General features: G+C 43.8%; 1 protein-coding gene across 1 annotated transcript; it reads right to left on the bottom strand.

Moving 5' to 3' along the window:
• Nucleotides 1-332: 332 nt before the first annotated feature.
• On the bottom strand, nucleotides 333-8,310 carry LOC143842237 (granzyme A-like). The gene is made up of 5 exons (XM_077347114.1): nucleotides 8,097-8,310; nucleotides 5,981-6,119; nucleotides 4,261-4,402; nucleotides 2,548-2,820; nucleotides 333-491 (listed from the first exon to the last, which is right to left on the bottom strand). Exons 1-5 carry the CDS (start codon nucleotides 8,209-8,211, stop codon nucleotides 333-335), a joined length of 828 nt encoding a protein of 275 aa, XP_077203229.1. The 5' UTR covers nucleotides 8,212-8,310.
• Nucleotides 8,311-13,363: the final 5,053 nt, after the last annotated feature.

The raw sequence follows: 13,363 nt of genomic DNA, 5'->3' as shown, positions 1-13,363 counted from the left end.
ATATTTTATTAAATATTTAAAAGCTGAGGAAGACACCCTCACTTAGGAGAGACCTTCATTCTACTCTTAACAAATCATCTGAGGTGATTACAGTAAGATGTATTCATGCATAATCATTAACTCACACTTACAGTTTTACTATTATGCAATAATATTCATGAATTGTTTGATTAGAGCTTATATAATATTTTATTAATTGGGAAAGATCCATATTACCAATATTAATGATGTACTGTTGAATGAATGGGAATTATAAACAACTGGTAAACCTTAAAGGCCTGCTGCATTGATAATGATCAGGGAAGGGAATCACAACATTTATGTTCAGTCATTCAGTCACCCCCTGTGACTTTACGTATCCACAAGAGATGGGTCTTTGTAAGCCGAGTGTAGACGCCAGGGTATTGGGCGCTGCCACATTTTGATAGTCTACCAAAGGATGTGATGCCTCTTTGTTCCTCCTTGCATATCAAAGGACCACCAGAGTCACCCTGGCAAAAGAAGTAAGAAGTTTAATATTAACATTTGGATAAGCTGGCAAATGCCACAGCATTTTAAAGATTTGGCAATTGTAGTTCTCTCTCTTGAGTACAAATTCTTTTGCATGCCTTGCCACTCTTATTTGGGGGACATATGTTGGTTAGAGAAAATCTAGACATCTTATTTGACTTGGTTTTGATGACATTGCATTATCATTGTGTCCAGACCTGGTTGACAGAGCAGCAGGAATCTTTGATGTCTCTGTTGTCTTTCTACTGAAAATTGGACAGTGGATTGAGTGTCATCAAGTTCCAACTTGTGGCAACCCTATTGATTAACATTCTCCACAATATCCTGTTGTTAACAGTTTTGCTAAAGTCTTGCAAATTGAGGATTATGGCTTCCTTGAGTGAGTGAATTAATCTTATGGTGGGTGTTCCTCTTTTCCTCCTGCCTTCAAGTTTCCCTAGCACTGTCTTTTCCAGTGACTCTTGCCTTGGACTACATAACAGGATTGTACTATGTTCCTTGCAAATAATTTCTTTGCTCTGATTGTGATTACTCTTACAACTAGGAAATCCATGAGTAGGAAACTCTGCAGACATTGTAGTTAGAGATCACTTGAATTGGGGGAGCCCCACATATCTGCAAGCCTGCCTGTCTCATGTCCCCCGCAGGGCCCTTCACACTCTGAGTGCAAATCTGTTGGAGGTTCCTGGCCTGAGGGAAATTTGTCTGGCCTTAGCCAAGACCAGGGCCTTTTTGGTCCTGGCCCCAACCTGGTGGAATGAGCTCCCGGGAGAACTGAGGATGCTGACAGAACTTTCCCATATAAGAACCAACTCTTCTTCTTCTTCTTCCCAGTTCTCCAGGGCCTACAAGATGGTGTTCTTCTACCAGGTCATCAGCTGCTGAGGTGTGCTCTCCTGGAGGCTACTCTTGTAGTCTGTGAGTGGGTAGGTTTGGGGGTTGTCACCATCAAGGATAGGTTTAATGTTTTTTGTTTTTGTTTTAGGATTATTGTTACCCACCAGAAGCCAATATGTGGGAGTGGTGGGATATAAGTATAATTATAAATAAATAAAATAACTCCCCACCATACTCATGGTGCCCATTTATACTCTATATATAGTTCTATCAAGGTCAATATTGTCTACACTGACTGACAGCATCTCTCCAGGATCTCACATGATCCTTTTTACCGAAGTTGCTTGCGACAAATTGAACGTGGAACTTTCTGCAGATGCTGAGTCATGGCCCTCTGCCTGTAGTGACTCTGATCCAAACTGAGGCCACCTGTGGCTGCAGTTACATGCTTAAGAGACCCATTCAAGCTGCTCCTGGTCTGGTCTCAAATCATCACAAACTGATTACAACTGCTATTATTACCATTTAAAATGGATAAGAGAATAGCAGTTTTCATGGCGGAGACTGATTGATGTAGCATTTTTAGTTGGACCTTGCAAGGTCTTTGCATGCAGTACAACTTGGCAGCTCATTGAACATTGAAACAACAACTGTTTACACTCTTTATGTGTCTATTGGGCTGCCCAACTTTGGAAAATAAATGTTTCCATTAAAATCTGCTTGGTATGGCACTAATATCCACATATAATACCCACATATGCCAATTCTCCTTTTTCTACAAAAAGAATAGAAAAATTGCTGTAGGCACTGGTGGTGTTTTGGACCTCTTATATATCCCATAATAAGGAACTGAAACTGACAAGAAACTAAAGTTATCAAATCATTATACATTTGAAGTACTGCCCAAAATTGCGGCTTGAGGGAAAATACGTGGGTACAAATTGCTGGTTTCTTATTACCACAAATTAAACTCCAGATGCTGTATATTGTTAAATCCCAAGTGTTCTTATTGATCCCTTTAAAAGAATAAGTTGCCAAAATGTACTAGAAATACTTATCAATGTAGGAGAAAAATAGGGCCAAATGCTGCTTTCTGAGTCTGCCCACAGAGATTACAGGGGCAGAAACCTTATAAATAAGATGATGAGAGCAGTGTACTATGGAGTGAGCCCCTAGTTAGTAAATCATTCCCTTTCTTACCTTACATGTATCTCTCTTTCCTTTCTTGTCACCGGCACATACCATGTTCATTGTGATCACAGGCTTGGAATTGTAGTGTTTCTTGTCATTGCAGAGGCTTCTCGCAAAGACTGTGACACTAGCTTCACGCAATGTATCGGAGGGCTTTTTGTCTTTGTTATGAGTAATGCCCCATCCTGCTACTAGGCACTGGGTGCCTGGTTTGAGATCTGTGTAAGTATTAGGAAGCTTAATGGTCTTCACGTATTGGTTGAGTTTTGCTGTTCCTTTGAGCTAAAGGAATAATAAATCCCAGAAGTGATAAAGTAGTTCGTAAGATTTTGCTATATTTCTTGTTGTTTGTCACCCCATCCCCCCAGAAAAACAGAAGAAAATGGCAGACTACCCAGATAAATATCAATGGATTTATCAATTGATATCTATATCAATGGAAGGTGCTGGCAGTTGTGGTTCTTTCCCCAGTGGTCATTAACCTGGAGGAACCTTCTTGTGTGTAGGCACATGTGGATTAACATCCATGCAAGTCAGGGGGACTACACTGAGGAGGTGGCAAAATCACACTCCTGCCTATTGCATGCTAGGAGTGGGAGCTTGCAGAAATGGGAGGAGACAGTTTTGCTGTCCTCCCCCCCCTTCCCCATCCAAACGGCAATCCCAGGAATCAACTTTCCCAGTACTGAAAATCCCAGGAATCAACTTTCCCAGTACTTACACCTTACACCAAGGCTACCATATGAATGACAACAATGAGTTCATAAACTGCATCTTATAATTTAGAGAAGAAGAAGAAGAAGAAGAAGAGTTGGTTCTTATATGCCGCTTTTCCCTACCCGAAGGAGGCTCAAAGCGGCTTACAGCCGCCTTCCTATTCCTCTCCCCACAACAGACACCCTGTGGGGTGGGTGAGGCTGAGAGAGCCCTGATATCACTGCTCGGTCAGAACAGTTTTATCAGTGCCGTGGCGAGCCCAAGGTCACCCAGCTGGATGCATGTGGGGGAGCGCAGAATCGAACCTGGCATGCCAGATTAGAAGTCCGCACTCCTAACCACTACACCAAACTGGCTCTCCTTTATTCTTTATTACACTTCCCGGTGGTGTGCATAGAATAATCTATAGTCAACTTTATGAAAACAATACTGAAAACTTGTCAACTGAACCTGGGAGCTGGGGCACCTACTGATACTGCATTTGCTAGTAATATAATTGTAAAACTGAACACTAATTTTCATTTGAGTGAATGCTTCCGTTTCAGATAATTGCATTTGATGGTAAAATATAGAATCATAGAGTTGGAAGGGGCCATACAGGCCATCTAGTCCAACCCCCTGCTCAACGCAGGATCAGCCCAAAGCATCCAAGAAAAGTGTGTATCCAACCTTTGCTTGAAGACTGCCAGTAAGGGGGAGCTCACCACCTTCTTAGGCAGCCTATTCCACTGCTGAACTACTGTGAAATTTTTTTTCCTGATATCTAGCCTATATTGTTGTACTTGTAGTTTAAACCCATTACTGTCTCCTTTCCTCTGCAGCCAATGGGAACAGCATCCTGCCCTCCTCCAAGTGACAACCTTTCAAATTCTTAAAGAGGGCTGTCATGGTTTCTTATTACCACAAATTAATTCTGAAATTCTGTATAAACATAAGGTAACACAATATAAAGTGTGTTTTCCGTTAGCGTTTCTTGTAAATGGGTGTGTTGTTTTTAAAATGTACCTGCAGAAGCATAAGGTCGTTGTCACGGGACTCCAATTCATAGCATGGGTAAATTATCGACTGAGCCATTTTAAAAACCTGCTGGCTTTCTTCTTGCTTAGTTAACGAATGAGCTCCAAGAATGATTTCAGGATTGCTGCCCCTGAAAAGATAATTTACAGACACTGATAACTTAAAGGGTGACCAAAGTTTCATCTCTCACCAGCATTGTACAAGTACTTCCCTTCTGATAAATTCTTCTTTTGTTCACTACCTGAATCAGTCCCTGCCCTCTCCACTTATGTGATCTCATATATTGGGAAAGACTTCCTTTTTTTGGCTGAGATCTTGGCAAGATGATGTCATAGTACATACTGAGCTAGATAGACCAATTAAGGTCCACAAATATAAGGCAATTTCAGTGCCTATATGCTCATCGGTCATTATGTATTTCTGAAAGGCTGACCTCTAGTGTAGTTAGTGAAATTAACACAAGCTCTGATTTTACCTTGGGCCAATATTACTAGATGTCATACTTGCGCTTTAACTTCTCCCAGTTTCAAATAGTATAAAACACCAGTTTTAATCAATGACACACAAGTCAGCAACAAGAATCTTTTGACTGGTGATAAAGAGTTATTCCAAGACTTGAGTAAAGAAACATACAGAAAGCTAATTTGGAAATAAATATCAGAAATGAGGATTGTTAAAAGAGAATCTATAATGCAAATAGGCAGATTGGCACAAGTGGACAAGATAATGATTTCAACCCTTAAGTATCAGTAAGGTGTTCATTCAAATGGAAGTCTCAGAAGGAGAGACTGAGGGACCCACTAGATCAGTGGTCCCCAACCTTTCTGAAGCTGGGGACCGGCAGGGCAGTGGGCCGGGCCCGCGCATGCGCGGCCTGCGCCCATGAACTGCGCATGCGCGAGTGCGTGATGCGTGGCCAAAATCGCTCGTGCGCAGCACTTTCTCGCATGCGCGCATGAGCAAAAGTGCCGCGCATGCGTGATTTCGACTGCGCATGCGCGATGCGCGGGCGCGGCCCTGATTTCCTCTCCCCGCCTTCCCGCAGTAAGAAGCTTCCTGGGCCGCAAGCTTGCGGCCTGGGAAGTTTTTTACTGCGGGGGGAGCAGGGAGAGGGAGCCGCGGCCCGGCCCACAGGTTGGGGACCACTGCACTAGATCATACCACGTCCCTGTGGTGGACTCAGGGAGACAGTTGTGATGGAGAGGAGAATATTCCACTTTTTTTCTTTCCCCGGACCAGTCAGAAACTCTGAATGGAGTGCTGAAGAGAATGTTTTAAACCCTAGGCAACATCCAACTACCGACTGGGTGGGGGAGGTTTTTTCCAGGGAGAAGGGATAGAAGATAATTCTGAGATAGGCAGGGAGTCCAACAGGGACGTTTTAGAGTATTGATTTAGACAGGTAGAGCTTGGGCCCTGTTCTTGGAAAAAAGTAAAGAGTTAATGCTTGTCTGTATTGTTTCCAAGTTTAGGCTTAGCAAACATTCAAGGTAACCATCAAGCATGAATCTCCTTCCAGGCCTGAGAACTTGTACCAGCTAACGGAATGGGAAGGGAATAAGGGTCACACAAGGTCACTAAAACTAGAGTGTGTTATATCTGACCCCAGTGCCTTTATACACCACAGCAGTGCTCTAGGGTCTTGCTCATTGACAAATTATGTCCAGCAAACAACAACAACAACAACAAAATAGAAATCCAGACTTACAGTTTACAATGAGCGGCTGTTAAAACCCAGCTTTGCTTGACCAAAGTTCCTCCACATAACTCTTCTCCTTTGATCAGGGCCATGAAAGGTCTTGAATGTGGGGATGATTCTTTCCCTCCAATTATGCCAGCACATTGACCTGAGCAAAAACAAACAAGACCAATCACGCTGGGTTCCATAGGTTAATCTGCTGATAACTCTGCAAAGTCATATAATAATGGAAAGGAAGCCCGTGCAACCCATGACTGAGAACTGCCCACCGGTTTTGTGTTCATAACTCCATTGTTGCAATTAAGGTTGTGTGCTTCAGCTTGGTTCGCCCACCTTGGAGATCACTGAAGCCCGAGGGGGCCTGCATCACAGAGGAGGGGTGGTGGTGGCGTGCCAGATGGTGGCCGCCGGTGATCACTGAGGCGGCTGAACCAAGCCAAAGCGTACAACCCTAGTTGCAATCCCATGCAGGCAACAAAAATGGGTTTATTGGTTTCTTGACTGGCTGCTGCCCATGGCTGATGGGGCTGATTTGGCTTTTTGGGCCTCACGTTAATTGGGGTTAACCTGAATTACCACTGATTCGCCAAATAACAGAGATCAAATCCCCTGGAGGGAATGGCTGCTTCAGAGAGTGGCCTCTATGGTATTATGCCACAGTGCCTTCCCTCCCCAAACCCCAACCTCCCCGGGCTCCATTGCCAAAATCTCCAGGGATTTCCCAATCCGGAGCTGGCAATCCAGTCATTGCAGTTTTATATACAGTCACTCCAATCTAAGACCATTGACTGCAGTAGGTATAGACCAAGTAATTTTGTGTAGGACTGCATTTATAGGGAAAAATTATATTACTGGATTTCTCACTTGGAATCAGCATGATGTCAAAAGGCAGAACACAGCACACATCAAACATTCTGGTTTTGGTCTGTTTGCTACTAAATATGTCTGTTCGCGGGGTGGGGGTGGTGGAAACCGCATGTGACTGAAAGCGTTTCTAAGAGTATCAAATGAATGTAACACATTTTGCATCTGACTAAATGGGCTCTAGTTTACAAACTTTTGTGCCAGAATAAAATTTTAAGGTGCCACAAGACTCTTTTGTTTTTTGTATGCAGCAGACTAACGTGGTTGGAATTCTGTGGCCACCGCAGAAAAATAGACCATTCTAGTTGGGCCTGAGCATTTCAGTACAATTCTGACCGTCAGTGCAATTCTGGGGAAGTTGAGAAGAGCAAAGACGCAGGATTTAAATAATATCGAATCATGCTTATCACAATTCTATCAAGTCCTGAGTTTATTATTTTATTTAACTTATCTGAACATTTTTACGCCAGCTTTCTACCCAACATAAAGTCTCAAATGCAGCAGCCAAAATTTTGAAACAACTTATAGAACAAAAACAATGAGATAAAACACACAAATGAGAAGGAGGATCAGTGAGAGAACACTGGTGAAAGAAAATGCTTGAGGGGAACAAATGAATCTTGGGAAGAAAATGCCCTCATTTTAGTGCCATGGCCAAAAATGTGCTTTCTCAAGGTGCCACCAATTTAGTCCTAGCTGGTAGGGCACCTAAAGCAGGACCTCTGCTGATAGCCATAGTGGTTGGGTAGGTACGGAGCAGCCCTTAAAGTATGCTAGCCCCAAGCCATATTGGGCTTTAAAGGTAGAATGATCTGGCAGTAGGTAATGTGAAAGACCTCTGCCTGAGACCATGGAGGGCCACTGCCAATCTGTGTAGACAACTGACCTTGATGGACCAAGGGTCCCATTCAGGATAATCGATTTCATGTACTCATGTGAACCTCAGATAAAGGGGCACTTGCTGGGGTCCAGGAAACTGGTGTGGAAGGACGGCTGAACTCCCTTCTCCAGACATGACATGGTCCTGATCAGAATTTGGCACCATGTGCAAGGGAACTAAGAATAACCTGCAATTCATGTCTGACTGTTGCATCTGATGCAGAGCAGGGAGAACCCTAAACCCAACCCAGCACTCCAAAATATCAGCACTTTTCTAGATACTGTGCCGAGCGTAGAAAGTACAGACCGATTTTGGAAGGTTACAATAGGCAGTTCAGACATGGGAGGGGTGAAAGTTGAGATATAACATGATAGCACTTACCTTTGGAAATCTCCATAAACAAAATGGTAGCAGAGAAATACAAGACAAAGAAAACCTCCATCGTTGCTGCGTTATGTTTCTTCCCAATCAAGTATCTAATATATATTGCGAACATAAAGGAAGTGGGCTTCGTTCTTTTTGTTGCTATGAGTGTTCTTTCAGAATCGGAAATATGAAACACCCCCAATGTGGTATTTGGCCTTTCTAGAGCAAGGACTCATAGAGTGACTGCTAAAACTGACTAGCATGACTAGTAAATTCTCTTTGCTGTGTACGTGCAATATATGAATATTTCCTGTAACATCTGTATATTCGATGTTGCTGCAAAAATCTGAGGTGACAAGTATCAGAGGAAGGAAAATGTTGGGTGGGTGATAATTTCCTGCTGAGTCAGAATTAAATGGATGGGGAAGGGGGTGTAGGTAGAGACCTATGGAAAGAAGGGTGTAATGGTTAAGAGCAGTGGCTTCTGATCTGGAAAACCAGGTTTAATTCCCCAATCCTCTTCCACATGCAGCCAGCTCGGTGACTGGGGCTACTCACAGTTCTCTTAGGGAAGTTCTCTCAGCAGTTCTGTTGGAGCTCTCCAACCCCACCTACCTCACAGGGTGTCTGTTGTGGGGAGAGGAAGGGAAAGGTGTTTGTAAGCTGCTCTGAGATGCCTTTGGGTAGTGAAAAGGGGGAGGAATAAAACACCAGCTCTAAAAAGAACAACTCTTCTTCATAACTAGAGACATGGGTCTAGGGGATAGACCAGCCTTTCTCAATTGTTTTACCATTGAGAAACCCCTGAAACATTCTTCATGCTTCGAGAGACCCCAGAAGTGGTGCTATTGTGCAGAATAAGGTTGGGAAGCAGAGCTGTGGGCATGCCCACCCAGACCCCTCCCCTTCCCACCCCCTCCAGCCCCAGCATTGGCTGTTTTGGAAAGGGTCGGGTCGACATAACATATGGTCATGAATGTTTAACAGATTAAAATATATATATACAAATTAATTAACTCCCACCTCTTTGGGAATCCTCTCCAGGCTGTCAAGAAATCCCAAGGTTTCATGAAACCCTGGTTAAGAAAGCCTGGGGTAGACACGAGACATGTGTATGGGGTGACAGTTTAGGCAATAACATTTTTTGCTGTGTTGTGGCTCAACAACACATACAAATGGGATGTGTATTTCCTTAGGAGGAGATGTCAGGGTGCACATGTGGAACCATGATTGGCTGGAGGAAGGTTTTCTGATTTGATTTGGGAAATCCATTGGTCTCTGCCTGATGTGTTGCTGTTAGATGTAGGGGACCACTGCAGGACCTTCTCCCAGTCTTAATGATCTTGCCTTGAGAGAGGCACATTATTTTATATTCTGCAGAAGTATGAGTCTTACAAAAGCAAAGCGATTCAGATTTCCCGGTGTGTCAAGGAAGCAATTAGCAACACAATGTATGGCGAAGTTTGTGGCTTGCTTGAGGAAGCTGTTGATACCTTGTGAGGTTGCAGATACTTCAGAGGAAACTAGCAGAACAAGTAGATTTGAGGCCTCAAGTGATGACTTTTTTTTTCAGCCAGCCACACGAATGAACTATCTTGGCCCCAAACCACAAATGCTGAGGAACTGTTTGAAGCGGTTATGGTCAGTCACTCAAGTCTGCTCCTTTGAAACCCGGAGGCCTTCTCTAAATGTCATCACAGAAGACAGATCACACCCAACGAGTACTTGTAAATGGTTCATCCTCTTCTTGGAGAGGAGTGACAAGTGGAGTGCCCCAGGGATCTGTTCTGGGCCCTGTATTGTTCAACATATTCGTAAATGATTTGGATGAAGGAGTAGAGGGGGTGCCTATTAAATTTGCAGATGATACTAAACTGGGAGGGGTAGCAAACACACCAGAAGGCAGAATCAGGAGACAGGATGATCTTGACAGGCTGGAAAACTGGGCTAAAATGAATACAATGAATTTCAGAAGTGAAGTTCTGCATTTTGGTAAGAACATATTTTGGAAGATCCGGTTATGACTCCAAATGATTGTCAAGGGAAACAGCCCTTTCTCTGGAAGGGTCTTTGGCTTTCCCCCTCATCTGGAACAGACCTGCTGACGGGGGGATTAGATTTCCTCTCCCTATTGAGGCTTTTGTCTCTCTGCAGTGTCCCCCACTTTCCAAGCAGCTAGAGGAAGTATTGTTGAAACCAAACCTGTACATTTAGCTACTCAGGCCAGGCAGCCCAGTCTAGCAAGGAAGGTATTTCATGCACGTAATCGACAGACCAATGCTCAAGGAGGGCTTGAAAAATGGATCCCTAATCTTTCCCTCTAGTGCTGCAGCCCCCATCGAGGTCCATTCAAAGCACAGTACAGTCCGGCGTGGTTGGTGCTCTCCTTTACCTAAATTGCAAAGATGTTTTCACAAAAGGATCACTGTCACTATCACATTGTAGCATAGTTGCAACCGCCACACTCTGTGGAATTCAGCACCAGTATGCAAGGGAAGATATGGTAGGAACCACTGAAATGAGTTGTGAGTTCCTGCATTGTGCAGGGGGTTGGACTAGAGCAGGGGTAGTCAACCTGTGGTCCTCCAGATGTTCATGGACTACAATTCCCATGAGCCCCTGCCAGCAAATGTTGGCAGGGGCTCATGGGAATTGTAGTCCATGAACATCTGGAGGACCACAGGTTGGCTACCCCTGGACTAGAGGACCTTGGACATCCCTCTCTATGATTCTATGATAATGGTTTGAACAACTACCTTCTTTCTTCTGTCCCCTCACCCTCTTTTCATGCTTTCCTTTCCCAGCAGGTGAATTACCAAAGTGTGTTTATTTAGGGCACAATTAAATGTTATGACATCCCTGGGAATGCCGTCACTATTTTAATGCCAAATGGGAGATTAAAAAAAAAAATTTTTTTTGAGCCCACAGCGTGGTAGGATCAGGCACTCTTGTTTCCCTCCCCTGCATCTTTTCAAGTGCTAAAATGGAATCTGGATTGGGCCCTTGTGGCTTTTTATAATCTCCTGTTAGGCACTAAAATGGTAGCTGTGTCCCTGTGGACAACATCTTGTCTAGGTAGGTAGTGAGGTCAGATTGGTTTGATGATGGGCAAGTGGGACTATAACATGTGGATCAATAATATCAATAATACCCATGCAGAGGATGCTTTAGGATGCTTAGGGCTGATCCTGCGTTGAGCAGGGGGTTGGACTAGATGGCCTGTATGGCCCCTTCCAACTCTATGATTCTATGATTCTAGAGTGGAAAGCCTAGGCAGGCTAGGCAGGCCACCGGAAAAACTACAAAACAATTGGAAATATTTTTGGATTGGAAATATTTTCCTATCCACTAGAGGGCTCTTGGATTCACACATTCTGCTACTTTATTCTCTGTTCAGCCATGCCTTTCAGAAGGGAGGGTTCGAGGGATGTAGGATTTCACTCCCTTCCCACGGGAAAAAGCTCCTAAAGAATGGAGGGTAAGAATGCCTCAGTGCCTCTTAATAATACAGGTATTTGGTCTTGCAGGACATCCTATTTCTTACAGCTGTTTAGAAAGAGCCATTGTATTGCATCATTTACTCAAGGACAGGAAGACCTGGGTTCAAATCTTCACTTTTCCATGAAGCTTAAACCAGTCATCCTCTCTTGGGATAACTTTCTTTACAGGGTTGTTGTGACGATAAAACAGAGAAGTGGAGAGGCAGGCATGATAGTCTGTCTCCTCAGGGGAAGGGTAAAGATTCCAAAGCACGTTATCAATGACTAATTTTTAAAAACCAAGAGTCTTCATAATAAATAGTACATAAAATAAATGCACACAATAAGAAAAAAATTGAAAATCTGCAATTTTAAAATAATAACAATAATAACAATAACAACAACAACAACAACAATTTAGATTTTATTTCCTGCCACTCCTGGAATCAGCTGCTGGCGGGTTACAAATAGTCCATGACTAAACCCCCATTAAAATATCAGTGCAAGGATATAAAAACTGCATGAGAGTAAAAAACATGGTGGTATAACTCAACTATATAACTCCCCAGTAGCAATATTAAGTACAGGAAGTGGTAAGAGGTAACCATAACCCAATGCCATAGAGCAGTGGTCCCCAACCTTTTTATCACCGGGGACCACTCAACGCTTGACAATTTTACTGAGGCCCGGTGGGGGGAGGGTTAGTTTACTCCTCTACTCTCAACCACTGCCCTAACGCTCTCTGATCACTATGGTAATGTTTAAACATCCCTTCAAAATAAGATACAGACACACCACAACAATGAACATAAGGAACATTTTATTTTCATGGAAATTTTAACTCATGACAATGGCAAATCAATGGGAACCCTGAGCTTGTTTCTCTGCAATGAGAAAGTCCCATCTGGGAGTGATGGGAGACAATGACACCCAAAGTGTGTTGTAAAGGACCGGGGGGGGGGGGGAAGGCGTCCTTCGTGGCCCACCTCCAATTAGTCGACAGACCACATGTGGTTCGAGGTCCACAGGTTGGGGATCGCTCCCATAGATGACACATGGCATAACTGCTGCTAAGCACCGATGTGTATATGGGGGGGGGGGACGGACGATCCAATCTGATTTTCTTCGCCGCCCAAGCCTCAACCATAAACCTGGCGGAAGAGCTCCATATTGCAGGCCCTGCGGGACACAGAAAGATCCCAAAGGGCCTGCGGCTCTTCCAGTTCATTCCACCAGCCTCAGCCAATCAACCATGGAAAAGAAATTGAGACCATAAGCCTCAGCCAATCAACACTGAGACAGGAAGTGAGATCACAAGCATCAGCCAATCAACAATGAGGCAGGAAGTGAGACCACAAGACTCCGCCAATCAATACTGAGACAGTTTTAGTCTGCCTGATTGAAGTGGCAAAGAGTGACTAAAATGTGGAATTCACTACCAGAGTATGTACCACAGGAAAAAGAACCCACAGCTTTAAAGGGAGATAAGATAGATTCCTAAATAAAGTCTGGTTCAGAGGGTCTGGAGTTTCTCGCACAAGTCTATTAATGGCTATGAGCAATGGTGGCTGAGGGGAACGTCCACATTCAGAGGCACTAAACCTCTGAATAAAAGAGCAAGGTCGCAACATCAGCAAAAGGCCTTGGCCTCTATGCCATATAAGAATCATAGAATAATAGAGTTGGAAGGGACCTCATGGGTCATCTAGTCCAACCCCCTGCACTATGCAGGACACTCACATCCCAATCGCTCATCTACTGTAACCTGCCATCTACTGTAACCTGCCACCCCTTTGCCTTCAC

The sequence above is a fragment of the Paroedura picta genome, chromosome 7 (genome assembly GCF_049243985.1).
Source record: "Paroedura picta isolate Pp20150507F chromosome 7, Ppicta_v3.0, whole genome shotgun sequence".
Taxonomy (NCBI): domain Eukaryota; kingdom Metazoa; phylum Chordata; class Lepidosauria; order Squamata; family Gekkonidae; genus Paroedura; species Paroedura picta.
The sequence above is the reverse complement of the archived record's forward strand: the minus strand, read 5'-3'. Positions and strand labels throughout refer to the sequence as shown.